The sequence below is a fragment of the Trichechus manatus genome, unplaced genomic scaffold, assembly GCF_000243295.1.
Source record: "Trichechus manatus latirostris isolate Lorelei unplaced genomic scaffold, TriManLat1.0 scaffold00086, whole genome shotgun sequence".
Lineage (NCBI taxonomy): Eukaryota > Metazoa > Chordata > Mammalia > Sirenia > Trichechidae > Trichechus > Trichechus manatus.
Window position 1 is genome coordinate 2608720 of NW_004444022.1, and position 13260 is coordinate 2621979.

Genomic DNA, 13260 nt, shown 5'->3' on the forward strand with positions numbered 1-13260 from the left:
AAAAAAAAAAAAGTCAAGAAGGGAGAGTGTTGACATGTCGTGAGGTTGCTAAGCAATGTCATAAACAATATGTGCACAACTATTTAATGAGAAATTATTTGTTCTGTAAACCTTCACCTGAAGTACAATAAATAAAAGAAAAAAAATAAGAATAGAAGGGAAATTCCTCAATATATTAAAGGGCATTTATACAAAGCCAACAGCCAACATCATCCTAAATGTAGAGGGATTGAAAGCATTCCCCTTGAGAATGGGAACCAGAGAAGGATGCCCTTTATCACCACTCTTATTCAACATTGTGCTGGAGGTTCCAGCCAGAGCAATTATGCTACAGAAGGAAATAAAGGGCATCCAAATTGGTAAGGGAGAAGTAAAAGTATCTCCATTTGCAGATGATATGGTCTTATACACAGAAAACCCCAAAGAATCCACAAGAAAACTACTGGAACGGATAGAAGATTTCAGCAAAGTATCAGGATACAAGATAAACATGCAAAAGTCAGTTGAATTCCTTTACACCAACAAAGAGAACCTTGAAGAGGAAAACACCAAATCAATACCATTTACAATCGCCCCCAAGAAGATAAAATAGTTAGGAATGAATATAACCAGAGATGTAAAAGACCTATACAATGAAAACTACAAGACACTATTGCAAGAAACCAAAAAAGATCTGCATAAGTGGAAAAACATAGCTTGCTCATGGATAGGAAAACTCAACATTGTGAAAATGTCAATTCTACCCAAAGCGATCTACAGATACAATGCAATCCCGATCCAAATTCCAACGGCATTTTTTAATGCGATGGAGAAACAAATCACCAACTTCATATGGAAAGGGAAGAATCCCCGGATAAGTAAAGCATTACTGAAGAAGAAGAACAAAGTGGGAGGCCACACACTACTTGATTTTAGAATCTATTATACTGCCACAGTAGTCATAACAGCCGTTTACTGGTACAACAACAGATACATAGACCAATGGAACAGAATTGAGAATCCAGACATAAATTCATCCACCAATGAGCAGCTGATATTTGACAAAGGACCAAAGTCTGTTAATTGGGGAAAAGACAGTCTCTTTAACAAATGGTGCTGGTATAACTGGATATCCATCTGCAAAAAAATGAAACAAGACCCATACCTCACACCATGCACAAAAACTAATTGAAAATGGATCAAAGACCTAAATATAAAATCGAAAATGACAAAGATCATGGAAGAAAAAGTAGGGACAATGCCAGGAGCCCTCATACATGGCATAAACAGAATATGAATCATAAGTAACAATGCACAAGCACCATAAGAGAAACTAGATAACTGGGAGCTCCTAGAAATCAAACACTTATGCTCATTAAAAGACTTTACCAAAAGAGTAAAAAGACAACCTACAGACTGGGAAAAATTTTTGGCTATGATAAATCTGATCAGTGTCTAATCTCTAAAATCTACAAGATACTGCAACACCTCCACAACACAAAGACAAATAACCCAATTAAAAAATGTGCAAAGGATATGAACAGGCACTTCGCCAAAGAAGATATTCAGGCGGCTAAGAGACACATGAAGAAATGCTCACAATCATTGCCATTAGAGAACTGCATATCAAAACTACAGTGAGATATCATCTTACCCCAACAAGGCTAGCATTAATCCAAAAAATACAAAATAATAAATGTTGGAGAGGTTGTGGAGAGACTGGAACACTTATACACTGTTGGTGGGAATGTAAATGGTACAACCACTTGGGAAATTGATTTGGAGCTTCCTTAAAAATAGAAATAGAAGTACCATACAATCTAGCAATCCCACTCGTTGGAATATATCCTAGAGAAATAAGAGCCATCACACGAATAGATATATGCACACCCATGTTCATTGCAGCAATGTTCATAGTAACAAAAAGATAGAAACAACCTAGGTGCCCATCAACGGATGAATGGATAAACAAATTATGGTATAGCCACACAATGGAATACTATGCAATGATAAAGTATAATGATGAAGCCGTGAAACATCTTATAACATGGAGGAATCTGGAGGGCATTATGCTGAGTGAATTTAGTCAGTCACAGAGGGACAAATATTGTATAAGACCACTATTATGAGAACTCAAGAAAAGGTTTAAACACAGAAGAGAACATTCTTTGATAGTTACGAGGGTGGGGAGGGAGGTTGAGGGTTATTTACTAACTAGATAGTAGATAAGAATTATCTTAGGTGAAGGGAAGGACAGCACACACTACAGGGGAAGTCAGCACAACTGGACTAAACCAAAGCTAAGAAGTTTCCTGAATATAATCAAACACTTTGAGGGACAGAGTAGCAGGGATAGGGGTCTGGGGACCATGCTTTCAGGGAACATCTAGGTCAATTGGCATAACAAAGCTTATTAAGAAAATGTTCTGCATCCTACTTTGGTGAGTGGTGTCTAGGGTCTTAAAAGCTTGCAAGCTGCCATCTAATATGCATCGATTCGTCCCAACCCACCTGGAGTAAAGGAGAATGATGAACATCAAAGACACAAGGAAAGTATTAGCCCAAGAGACAGAAAGGGCCACATAAACCAGAGACTTCATCGGCCTGAGACCAGAAGAACTAGATGGTGCCCAGCTACCACAAATGACCACCCTGACAGGGAACACAACAGAGAGTCCTTGATGGAGCAGGAGAAAAGTAGGGTGCAGAACTCAAATTCTAGTAAGAAGACCAGACTTAGTGTTCTGAATGAGACTGGAGGAACCCTGTAAAGCATTGTCCCAGGATTCTCTATCATCCCAGAAGTATAACAATTTCTGAGGCCAACTCTTCACACAGGGATTGTACTGGACTGTGGGACATAAAGTGATACTCGTGAGGAGTGTGCCTCTTGGCTCAAGTAGATACAGGAGACCAAACGGCAGCATCTGTCCGGAGGTGAGATGGGAAGGCAGAGAGGGTTAGAAGCTGGTTGAATGGACATGGGGAATCAGGGGTGGAAAGGAGGAGAGTGCTGTCACAGTATGGGGAGAGCAATTAGGGTCACATAACAAGGTATGTATAAATTTTTGTATGGGAGACTAACTTGAAATATAAACTTCATTGAAACTACAACAATAAACAATACAAAGAAAATAATGTCTTGATGACACTACAGCCCACTTTTTCCTGTAAACTGGCTTGGAAAATATCATAAAACAAATTCCCAAGCCAAATTCTGCCTAGCTGATGGGTTACTGGCCTCTCCCTGTGCATTTTTGTTACTAGGATTCAAACTTTGGGTTTCTCCCAGACTATACAAAGAATATGGTGGTATTTACATTTGAAAGCCTTAATTCCTTGAAATGGATTTTTTCCCCAAAGAAGACAGCTCTCAGAATGAATGTATCCTTTAGTATTTTATCACATATTAGTATGTGAATCATAGGTACACCACTACTGCAAATGTTAAGCAAATGCCATCAGTGACAAACAAGGTATGATTTCATGGCAGGCTCATCCAACATGCTGAGGAATAACAGATGTTAACATGTAGTCTGTCTAGGAAATACCAATCTCCTGTAAAGTTACAGGTAACCAATGGGGAAAACAAACCAAAATTAGATTAACAGCAAGAATAATTTCATAAGCAGCACTGTAGCTCTGAACTTTGACTACAGGAAATGTGAGAGCAGATAAATAGGACTCATAAGAAAATTACCTAGTCAGACAAAACAAGGGAAGAGATGCTAACAAGGACACAGCTGGCAATAAAAAAAAATCATGTGGTCCACTAAACATTTTTTTAAATAATATTTTATTGTGTTTTCGGTGAGAATGTACACAGTAAATTAGGTTCGCATTAAAAAAAATTTTCTACACAAATTATTCAGTGACATTGATTACATTTTTCACAGTGTGTCAACATTGTTCTAGTTGTCACATGAGTTCTTTTTTTTCTTCTAAATTTTATTTATTTTGTTGTTACTGTTGAAAATATACACAGCAAAACATACACCAATTCAACAGTTTCTACATGTGTAATTTAGTGACACTGAGTACATTCTTCGAGTCATGTAACCATTCTCACCCTTCTTTTCTGAGTTGTTCCTCCCTCATTAGCATAAACTCACCACCCTCTAAGGTTCCTATCTAATCTTTTGAGTTGCTGTTGTCAAATTGGTCCAACATAGATAGTTCTTAAAAGAGCATAATGCTCAAGGCAGACTTATTACTAGTTAAGCTAAGCTATTGTTTGGTTTTAAAATGACTTCAGGGGATAGTTTTGATTTAAGGTTTCAACATTATCTCAGGGTAATAGTTTCATGAGTTCATCCACCCTCCATGGCTCCAGAAAGTCTAGAGCCCATGCGAATTTGAAATTCTGATCTGCATTTTCCCTCTTCTGATCAGGATTCTTCTATGGAATCTTTGATCAAAATGTTCAGTAATGGCAGCCGGGCACCATCCAGTTCTTCTGGTCTCATGGCAAAGGAGGCAGTTGTTCATGGAGGCAATTAGCCACATATTCCATATCTTCCTCATATTTCTTACTCTCCTTCTTTCTCTGTTGCTCTAGCTGAATAGAGACAAATTGCTGTGTCTTGGATGTCCACTTGCAAGTGTTTAAGACCCCAGGCACTATGCAAAGAACTAGGAGGTAGAACAGAGGCACTAAACACCTTATTAAGCCAATTAGCTGGGATGTCCCATGAAACCATAACCCTAAACCTCCAAACCAAAAAACCAAATCCCATGAGATGTTTGGTTGTACATAAGCAACCTCAGCAGCTACCCTTTTTTTTGGCATTGTTGTAAATGTATCTATCAGGGAACTTTTGCCAATTCAACTTTTATAGGTGTACAACTCACTGACGGCAATTACAATAATCATCTGTGCAACCCTATCCTTAACGCGATTCACTATGCATTATTTTAATATACTCCTAAATATAAGGTTGATTTTTTTGCTTTATTTAGATCATGTGAGGTACCTTCTATTTAGTAAAACAACTTATACAGGAGACAAAAGTTGAGCTTCCTGTGTGACAGTTTGCTACTGACACAGACTAGATATTTTGAAACTAATTACCTTAGTAAGTAACCTATTTATTATTCCTTATAATTGAAAAGAACCATAGAGAGTGTCTTTCATAATCAGAGATCCTTGAGCAGAAGTTAAAAAACAAGGAAAATCCTGTATCATCACCACAAAGTCAAAGTCCCTACAGAAGTCCTGGGCTCTTCTCATCCCCATCTCTAAAACACACAGTCCTTAAAGAAGGCCTTGGGAAACTGGTCCAATCTAGGGTGTCTTGTCTGGTAAGAGATTGAGTTGGGAATATCCAATACTCCTTTTTCCTCAAGAATCACTCTAGCTTATGCAGATTAGGAAGGGAGCAGAGATATCTTTGGCCCTTTGAACATTGAAATCACCCTCTGTCTTTCACTGGCTCACTGCTTCATTCTGATTGCTGTATAGTATTGTATGCAGAACATTTAATTTTCTTGTTAGTATGCTTCTAGTCCCCCTCATTAAAACAGGAAAGATGTCTAACCTGTTTTACCTACTTTGTGATGATGCAGTAATGATTTTAAAAGTTTTGAAAAAGGAAATCTATAAATGTATTCTTTGCTACTAAGAAAGATGTCAAATATTCTTAATAATACTAATAGCCACATAATATTGCATGATATTGTTAAAGAGCATTGGAGTCAGATTCAGGGTTGAATCCAAGCTTTGTCGTTTATTACCTGTGTAACCTTGGGCAATTAGGGAACTCAACCTTTCTGGAGTCTCCTCACCTGCAAAAGTGAGGCTAATCAGTCTATTCTTGTAAGGTCTTCAGTGAGGACTGAATTACACTTGCATAAGTACCTGGCATGAAGAGTAGGTATTTATTTAAATGTTAGTTTCATTTCATTCATTTGAAGCCAGAAGACTTAAGTTCAAGTCGTAACTTTTTTACTAGCTATGTAACCTCAGGGAAGTCAATTAGCCTTGCTGAGTTTGTTTTCTTATCTGTAAATTAAGGTTGCTGTGAGGATTAAACAGGGATATATATATATATATATATATTTAACTGTCTCATTTCTTGATTCTGTGCTTTGGAAGAGGCAGTAGCTGCAGTTCCCTCTGTGACACAAGTGAAAACCTTGTCTTGCAAATAATTTCCTAACACTGCAAACCCAAACAACAAGAGCTAGTTTCCTTAAAAGGTCAGAGTGTCCAGTTCCCCATCTTAGCTTCCGTAGGCTCGGCCATAGCGACCCCATGAAGAGGCTGCCAGAGAAGAGTGGTGTTAGAGTGCCCCTCTCCTGAACTTGACCTTCCTCCTGAGCCACAGGAGCAGCTGTTTCACCTTCTGCTATGTATTGTTCTCTAAAGTGGCCAGGAATTGGCTTCTGCCTGCCAAGGCATAGATAGTATTGATAAACAGGGCTATATATTAAAATGTACCTCCAGATAGCCTGCTAGGCAAACTCTGCATATCAGCAATGGTATGGTTCATAAGACTTACCCCCATCCCTTTTACCTGGTGTCTCTGTGGGTGCACCTAATACCATGCTATGTGCTGTGGGGAAAGAAGGGAAGCATAAAACAAGGTCCCTGTCCTCAAAGACAATGAGATAATCAAATCAAAACCTTGCTAGTCTAAGGCTTTTTACTTTATTCTGATTGCTTAAAGTCTAAGGATTCCAGTGACTCCATCAAGCAATGGTGGACTCCATAGAAAGCGAGGTCCTGATCACTGAGAATGTTTAAGACAAGGCAACTCAGTGAATTAAAAGAAGGGATTCCTAAGGCTCTCTGACACGAAATAAAAAATTATATGAAAGAGTATGGAATAAAGTACAAAGGCATTATTTGTACTGTATTAGTTTCCTATTGCTGCTGTAACAAATTACCACAAATTTAGTGGCTTAAAATAACACAAAATTTATTCTCTTACAGTTCTGGAGGTCAGAAGTCTAAAATCAAGTTGTTGGCAAGGTTACATTCCTTCTGGGGGCTTCAGGGGAGAATCTGTTTCCTTGCCTTTTTCAGCTTCTAGAGGCTGCCTACATTCCTTGGCTCATAGCTCCTTTTTCACGTCACTACAGCTTCTTGCTTCTGTTGTCATCTCTCCTACTACTTCCTCTGATGCTACTTATCTCTTGTGATTACATTGGACCCACCTAGATAATCCAAAATAGTCTCCCTCATTTAAAAATCCTAACCTTAATCACATCTGCGAAGTTCCTTTTACCAGGTAAGGTAACATGTTCACAGGTTCTGGAGATTAGGATGTGGACATCTTTGGGGGGACATTATTCAGCCTACTACAGTTACTGAAGCTCAGAGACAGTAAAAATCAGGGAAGTCCTTGTGGAGGTGGTGTATCTTGAAGGTTATGAAGATAACATCATATTTTCTGGGTTGGGAAATGACATAAACAACATAATTATATGGAAACTATTAAAGAGAGTGACATAAATGCAATATGTGTGAGAAATATGATCAAAAGAGCCTTAAACTTAGGCAGATAGGTACAAAATTGGTAGAATAGCAATTGGGAGTTACTGCAAGTTCCTAAGTATCATCCAAGTGATATTATGAAAAGCTGCATTTCAGGATGATTAGACTAGCCAAGTAAGTATGAGAGAGAGGACCATAAGAGGAGCAAAAGCTGAATGGTTATGTCACCTCGTAAACATCATTGATATCTAAGCTGCTTTCAGAACACCTGAAAACAAACCGGCAACAACTTCAAAGGAGAGAGAGAAGGCAAACGCAGGATCATTTTAGCCTCTGTCCACCTACATTTGAAACCACCAGCGGCTCCGTGGGAGAAAGATGTGGCAGTCTGCTTCCGTAGAGATTTACAGCCTTGAAAACTCTATGGGGTAGCTACGAGTCAGCATTGACTAGATGGCAGTGGGGTTGGTTTTTTGGTTTGGTCCACCTACAGGGGCACAAGTCACTGACAACGACCAAGGAAATCTTATAGTGTTTTGCAAAGAAACACAATTTCCATGTGTTTCAGGAAGTTTTTTTTTTTTTTAAAAGAGAAAAAATATACCAGACTTACCTCATTGCCACATTGCTTCCGTCGATGACAACTGGTCTCAAATTGTCACTATTGTCTATTTCATCTTCAAGAGATAGTTCAGGACATGCAATCTCTCTGGAGCTGGGTCCATGAGGCACTAACAGACTCAAATTAATCTGTCCTTCTGAATCACCTTTGTTCCCGAGTCTGACAAGCTCTGCCAATACATCATTAATAAGTGATTCTGGGCCCAGCTTGTTCAGCACTGATTGAATCTGCTCCTCTGTATATCCCAGCTTTAGAGCAAAGTCTATCTTGGCTTGGTATTCCTTTTCCAGGTCAAGCTTCCCATCCTTTAGAATGCTGCTCTGGGAGAAGCTTGGACGATCCAGGCAGGGTGATCGACAGAGCTGGTGATGTGGCTTGGAGGGGATCTCCTTTTTCTTCAAATGAACATTCCGAGGTTGGCAGCTGTTGTTGTTGCTGCTGCTCTTAAAGCTCATCTGTTCTGGGTCACTCTCAGAGCTTGTCCACTCTTCAGAATCAGCATTGCCCTGCTCGGTGCTGTCCTGCTTAGGCTGCTGCTTCTCTTCCTTGGAGGCACTCTTCTTCATTTTTGATGTCTCCACCAGAGCCGTGGCCGTCATCCCGTTAAGTGGGCTGTCTGATGTCTAATCAGCTCTTTCACTTTTTAGCCTGCTGGATAAAATGTGGTGGTAGTGATAGTGCAAGAGTTTGTCTGTTTGGCTTGATCTGTTCAGATGTTCCCAACTCCTAGAAATAAACACACACGCCACAATCATGTTTAGTAAAATTCTGGAAAAGAATTTAGAATACAGAGGTTTCTTTCTAAGAAACTACAGATTCTTTGGTATTTGGTTTTTCTTCTTAGAATGGACTCAACTTTACATTAAAAATATATCATGTCTATAATTCTCTAATAATTCTAGACATAAAAATGTCAGTAATAGAAATAATGTTCCCACAACACACACACACAAATCACAGCTGAAGTTAACTTCTTATCACAACAACTTTTAAGAAAAAGAAACATGACATTTTAATTGGATGCAGGAATATATAGATATAAATATACACACACACATTTATATCTATATAGAAGATTTCAAAGGGTGGCTCGAGGAGACAAAGTAAAGTAGTACAATGAAATGTGCGAAGACCTGGAAATAAAAAACCAAAAGGGAAAAACATGCTTGGCATTTCTTAAGCTGAAAGAACTGAAGAAAAAATTCAAGCCTCGAGTTGCAATATTGAAAATACTAAATGATGCAGGAAGCATCAAAAGAAGATGGAAGGAATACACAGTCACTGTACCAAAAAGAATTGGTCGACATTCAATCATTTCAGGAGGTAGCATATGATCAAGAACTGATGGTACTGAAGGAAGAGGTCCAAGCTGCACTGAAGTAGCGTAAAACAGGGCTCTAGGAATTGATGGAATACCAACTCAGATATTTCAACAAACGGAGGCAGGCTGGAAATGTTCATTTGTCTACTTCAAGAAATTTGGAAGACAGCTACCTGGCCAGCTAACTGGAAGAGATCTGTATTTGTACCCATTCCAAAGAAAGGTGATCCAACAGAATGTGGAAATTATCAAACAATATCATTAATATCACGCACAAGTAAAATTTTGCTTAAGATCATTCAAATGCAGTTGCAGCAGTACATGGACAGGGAACTGCCAGAAATTCAAGGCAGATTCAGAAGAGAATGCAGAAAGAGGAATACCATTGCTGATGTCAGATGGATCCTGGCTGAAAGCAGAGAATACTAGAAAGATGTTTACCTGTGTTTTATTGACTATGCAAAGGCATTCAACTGTGTGGATCTTAACAAATTATAGATAACATTGTGAAGAATGGTAATTCCAGAACACTTAATTTGTGCTCATGATGAACTTGTACTTAGACCACGAAGCAGTTGTTTGAACAGAACAAGGGAATACTGCATGTTTAAGGTCAGAAAAGGTGTGCTTCAGGGTTGTATCCTTTCACCACGCTTATTCAATCTTGTATGCTGAGCAAATAATCCGGTGAATGGGGCATCAGGATTGGAGGAAGATTCATTAACAACCTGAGATATGCAGATGACACAATCTTGCTTGCTGAAAGTGAAGAGGACTTGAAGCATTTACTGATGAAGATCAAAGACTACAGCCTTCAGTATGGATTATACCTCAACATAAAGAAAACAAAAATCCTCACAACTGGACCAATAAGCAACATCGTGATAAATGGAGAAAATATTGAAGTTGTAAAGGATTTTATTTTACTTGGATCCACAATCAACGCCCATGGAAGCAGCAGTCAAGAAATCAAAGGACACATTGCATTGGCAAATCTGCTGCAAAAGACCTCTTTAAAGTGTTAAATAGCAAAGATGTCACTTTAAGGACTAAGGTGGGCCTGACCTAAACCATGAGGTTTTCAGTTGCCTCATATGCATGTGAAAGCTGGACAATGAATAAGGAAGAGCAAAGATGAATTGATGCCTTTGAATTATGGTGTTGGTGAAGAATACTGAATATACCATGGACTTCCAGAAAAACAAACAAATCTGTCTTGGAAGAAGTACAACCAGAATGTTCATTAGAAGCGATGATGGCAAGACTTCGTCTCACATACTCTGGACATGTTATCAGGAGGGACCAGTCCCTGGAGAAGGACATCATGCTTGGTAGAGTATCAAAAAAAGAGGAAGACCCTCAACTAAATCGATTGACACAGTGGCTGCGACAATAGGCTCAAGCATAACAATGATTGTGAGGATGGTGCAGGACCGGGCAGTGTCTCGTTCTGCTGTACGTAGGGTCGCTATGAGTCGGAACCAACTCGATAGCACCTAACAACAACATCGCGCTCTCTTTCTATCTGTCTATATCCTTGGAAGAACTCTCTTTCTGCCAGGGAAGTGTTTCCAGGTCGCACATCAGTTCCTTCTTGCTAAGGCTGACAAGCATGATTTCGTCAGCATTACTCTTTGCAAAATATTAGAGATCTATCTACTGGGGAGACTGGAAAGCCGTGATAATTGGTTTGAAGCAATTGAAGCACACTGTAAGGGTAATAAGTAGAGAGATGTGTTCCAGATACTAAGGAAGAAGATGTGTGCACACTTATTAATGTATCTGCAGCCTATTTTGTTTATTGTAATTGGTAAGCAAAAGGAAAAGAACTGCTCAACTTTCATGAGAAACCAGAATATTTAAAAAACAATATTAATTACAGAAGAGGATTAGGGACAATTTTATTTTATTGAACTTTAGATGAAGTTCTACAGAAAAAACTATCTTCTCATTAAACAGTTAGTACATATATTGTTTTATGGCATTGGTTAACAACCCCATGACATGTCAGTACTCTCCCTTCTCAACCTTGGGTTCCCTATTACCAGCTTTCCTGTCCCCTCCTGCCTTCTAGTCCTTGCCCCTGGGCTGGTGTGCCCCTTAGTCTTGTTTTGTCCTATGGGTCTGCTTAATCTTTGGCTAAAAGTTGAACCTCTGCAGTGACTTCATTACTGGGCTAAAAGGGTGTCCGGGGGCCATACTCTTGGGGTTTCTCCACTCTCTGTCAGGCCAGTAAGAATTTTTTTTGAGTTAAAATTTTTTCTATATTTTTCTCCAGCTCTGTCTGGGACACTCTATTGTGATCCCTGTCAGAGAAGTTGGTGGTGGTAGCTGGGCACCATCTATTTGTAATGGACTCAGTCTGGTAGAGGTCATTGTAGTTGTGGTCTATTAATGAGTCCTTTGGACTAATCTTTCTCTTGTATCTTTACTTTTCTTCATTTCTCCTTGCTCCTGAAGGGGTGAGACCAGTGGATTATCTTAGATGGCCGCTCACAGGCTTTTAAGACCTCAGATGCTACTCACCAAAGTAGAAAGGACAATTTTATTTTTAAACTCCTCCTCTCACCTACATCATCTTTTCCCATAGGTTTGAGTCTGGCCAAAAGAGTCTTCTCTTTCAGCCTTGGTTTCCTCATATTTAAAGTGAGGATATTGATAGCAACCACACAGGGTAATTGTTAGGATTACATGAGAAGAGTAGGGAAAGTGCTTAGGACAGTGCACAGAACATAGTACTATAAAAACCCAAACCTATTGCTGTCGAGTCTATTCTGACTCATAGCGACACTATACAACAGAGAAGAACTGCCCCATAGAGTTTTCAAGGAGCACCTGGGGGATTCAAACTGCCGACCTTTTGGTTAGCAGCCGTAGGTCTTAACCACTACGCCATACATTCTCTCAATATACATAAAGCTGGAAAAGACACCACTAGGGGTTTGGTTTTAAAAAAAAAACAAAACTGACAGTGTGGTAAGGCTGTAGACCTGTGAACACTGACAAAGTCTTCAGGCAGCAGCTGTGCTCACTAACCTAAAACCAGACTACCTATGTAACCAATATACAAGGAATTTCCAGTTACACATCAATCCTATTTAGATAAACAAGAAGAGACATCAATAAATGTATCTAAGAATATTATGGATAACTGCACGTTTACTGTACAAGAATCATATTTGGAAACATATTCTTACAGAACTTACATCTCAGAACTGATATTCAGGCAGCATATAATGACTTTTTTAATGATTACACTACCACTTATGACTTCATATATTCCCTTAAAGAATTAGCCAATGCCTAGACAACCATTTATTTTCACTTCTCCATTAATCTTTGTTATTTGAATTTTAAAGCCCATTTCCTTTTTAAGTTCCACATTTATTATCTCACTTACATTTTATTCTCTTCAAAATAATTTCTAGTGTACTCAGGACATTAAGATTCCCCTTGCCATTTATTCAAAATCACATAAAAACAACTGTTTATAAAACTAAATGTGTATTTTATTGGCAAATGAGAGGTACCTGTAAAAGACGTATTTGACTCCTCTTAGCTAGTGGGCCATAGAATGCTTTTCTCCTTCTCTACTCTCTGATATTCAGCTCTGTCTAAATTGACAGTGGTGTGAGCACTTTCATCATGTTCATGCAGACATGTGATGGCAAATTTAAATGCAGGGGAAATCCCACATCATAGAAAAATCTAATTGAAATTACTAGCTATTGTGAAAGTTTCCTACTCAATAGCCTAAAGTAGATGGGCAATAAATTACATAGCAGAAATAAACTTCGATTGACCTTTCAAAACCCTAAGCAAAAATATTTAAAGAAAAATTTTGGTTATGTCCTAAAATCTGTATACATGTTTTTTGTGTGTGTTTATTTGTTCTGTTTT

The 13260-nt window shown here is 38.7% G+C and overlaps 1 protein-coding gene across 1 annotated transcript in view; it reads right to left on the bottom strand.

Annotated features, from left to right (window-relative positions):
- ZC3H12B (zinc finger CCCH-type containing 12B) overlaps nucleotides 1-8638 on the bottom strand; it is a 59645-nt gene extending 51007 nt beyond the window's left edge. The window contains exon 1 of the mRNA XM_004381526.1: nucleotides 8031-8638. Coding sequence (XP_004381583.1) covers nucleotides 8031-8638 — 608 coding nt within the window. The remainder of the gene's footprint in view (nucleotides 1-8030) is intronic.
- Nucleotides 8639-13260: the final 4622 nt, after the last annotated feature.